Raw genomic sequence first — 712 nt, 5'->3', positions numbered from 1 at the left:
GGGGGGCCCGCCCGCCCTGGAGGACGGCCGAGGCCACTGGCTAGCCCAGCACCTGGAGTCTGCACCTCGGAGGGGTGGCCAGCCGTGCGGTGGTTGAGAGCCAGCATGCGGAAGGCGTACAGGACCCCGGGGTCCAGGCCCCCCAGCCGCCGGCCCCGGCTCTCTGGCTCGATGTCACTGGCCGCTGTCTCCCACACCTCAGCTCCTGGGCCTGGGCTGCTGGCCCTCCGCTGCACCAGGAAGGCTGTCAGGTTCCCGGGGCCCTGGACGGCCCAGCGCAGCTGCACCTCCCTCCGGTGTGGGGCATAGACCAGACGGCGGATGGTGACGTTGGGAGGAGCTGGGTGCCCTGAGGGAGGGCGGCCTGTCAGGGCACCGCCCGCCCTGCATGCCTGCTGGGAGGGCCCTTCCTGGGGCGGCAGTTCCACCTGTCGTGCTGGCTGGGTCTACTCCCACGTCCGGGTGGCGGCCGGTGAGACCTGCCCAGGGCCCACCTGCTGCGGGGGCTCCCAGGTCCACGTTTTGGGGCAGAGGCTCCGAGTGCCCCTCCCGCATCCCTGCGCCCGGCCCACTCACGCAGCACCTCCAGCTGCACACTGTGGCGGTGGCTGCCCACGGCATTGCGGGCCTCGCACTGGTAGGTGCCCGTGTGGTGTGAGGGGTCGGCGGCTCGGACGCCGAGACGCAGCTGGGCACCATCAGGCTGCAGCTC

At 72.6% G+C, this 712-nt stretch overlaps 1 protein-coding gene across 1 annotated transcript in view; it reads right to left on the bottom strand.

The window, feature by feature from the left end:
• The window catches only part of VSIG10L2 (V-set and immunoglobulin domain containing 10 like 2), a 23,173-nt gene that overhangs the window by 7,610 nt on the left and 14,851 nt on the right, over window positions 1–712 (bottom strand). The window contains 2 exon segments of the mRNA XM_027772704.1: window positions 53–349; window positions 577–712. The exon segment at window positions 577–712 is cut by the window's right edge and continues 113 nt beyond it. Coding sequence (XP_027628505.1) covers window positions 53–349; window positions 577–712 — 433 coding nt within the window.

The sequence above is a fragment of the Tupaia chinensis genome, unplaced genomic scaffold, assembly GCF_000334495.1.
Source record: "Tupaia chinensis unplaced genomic scaffold, TupChi_1.0 Scaffold000037_4, whole genome shotgun sequence".
Taxonomy (NCBI): domain Eukaryota; kingdom Metazoa; phylum Chordata; class Mammalia; order Scandentia; family Tupaiidae; genus Tupaia; species Tupaia belangeri.
The sequence above is the reverse complement of the archived record's forward strand: the minus strand, read 5'-3'. Positions and strand labels throughout refer to the sequence as shown.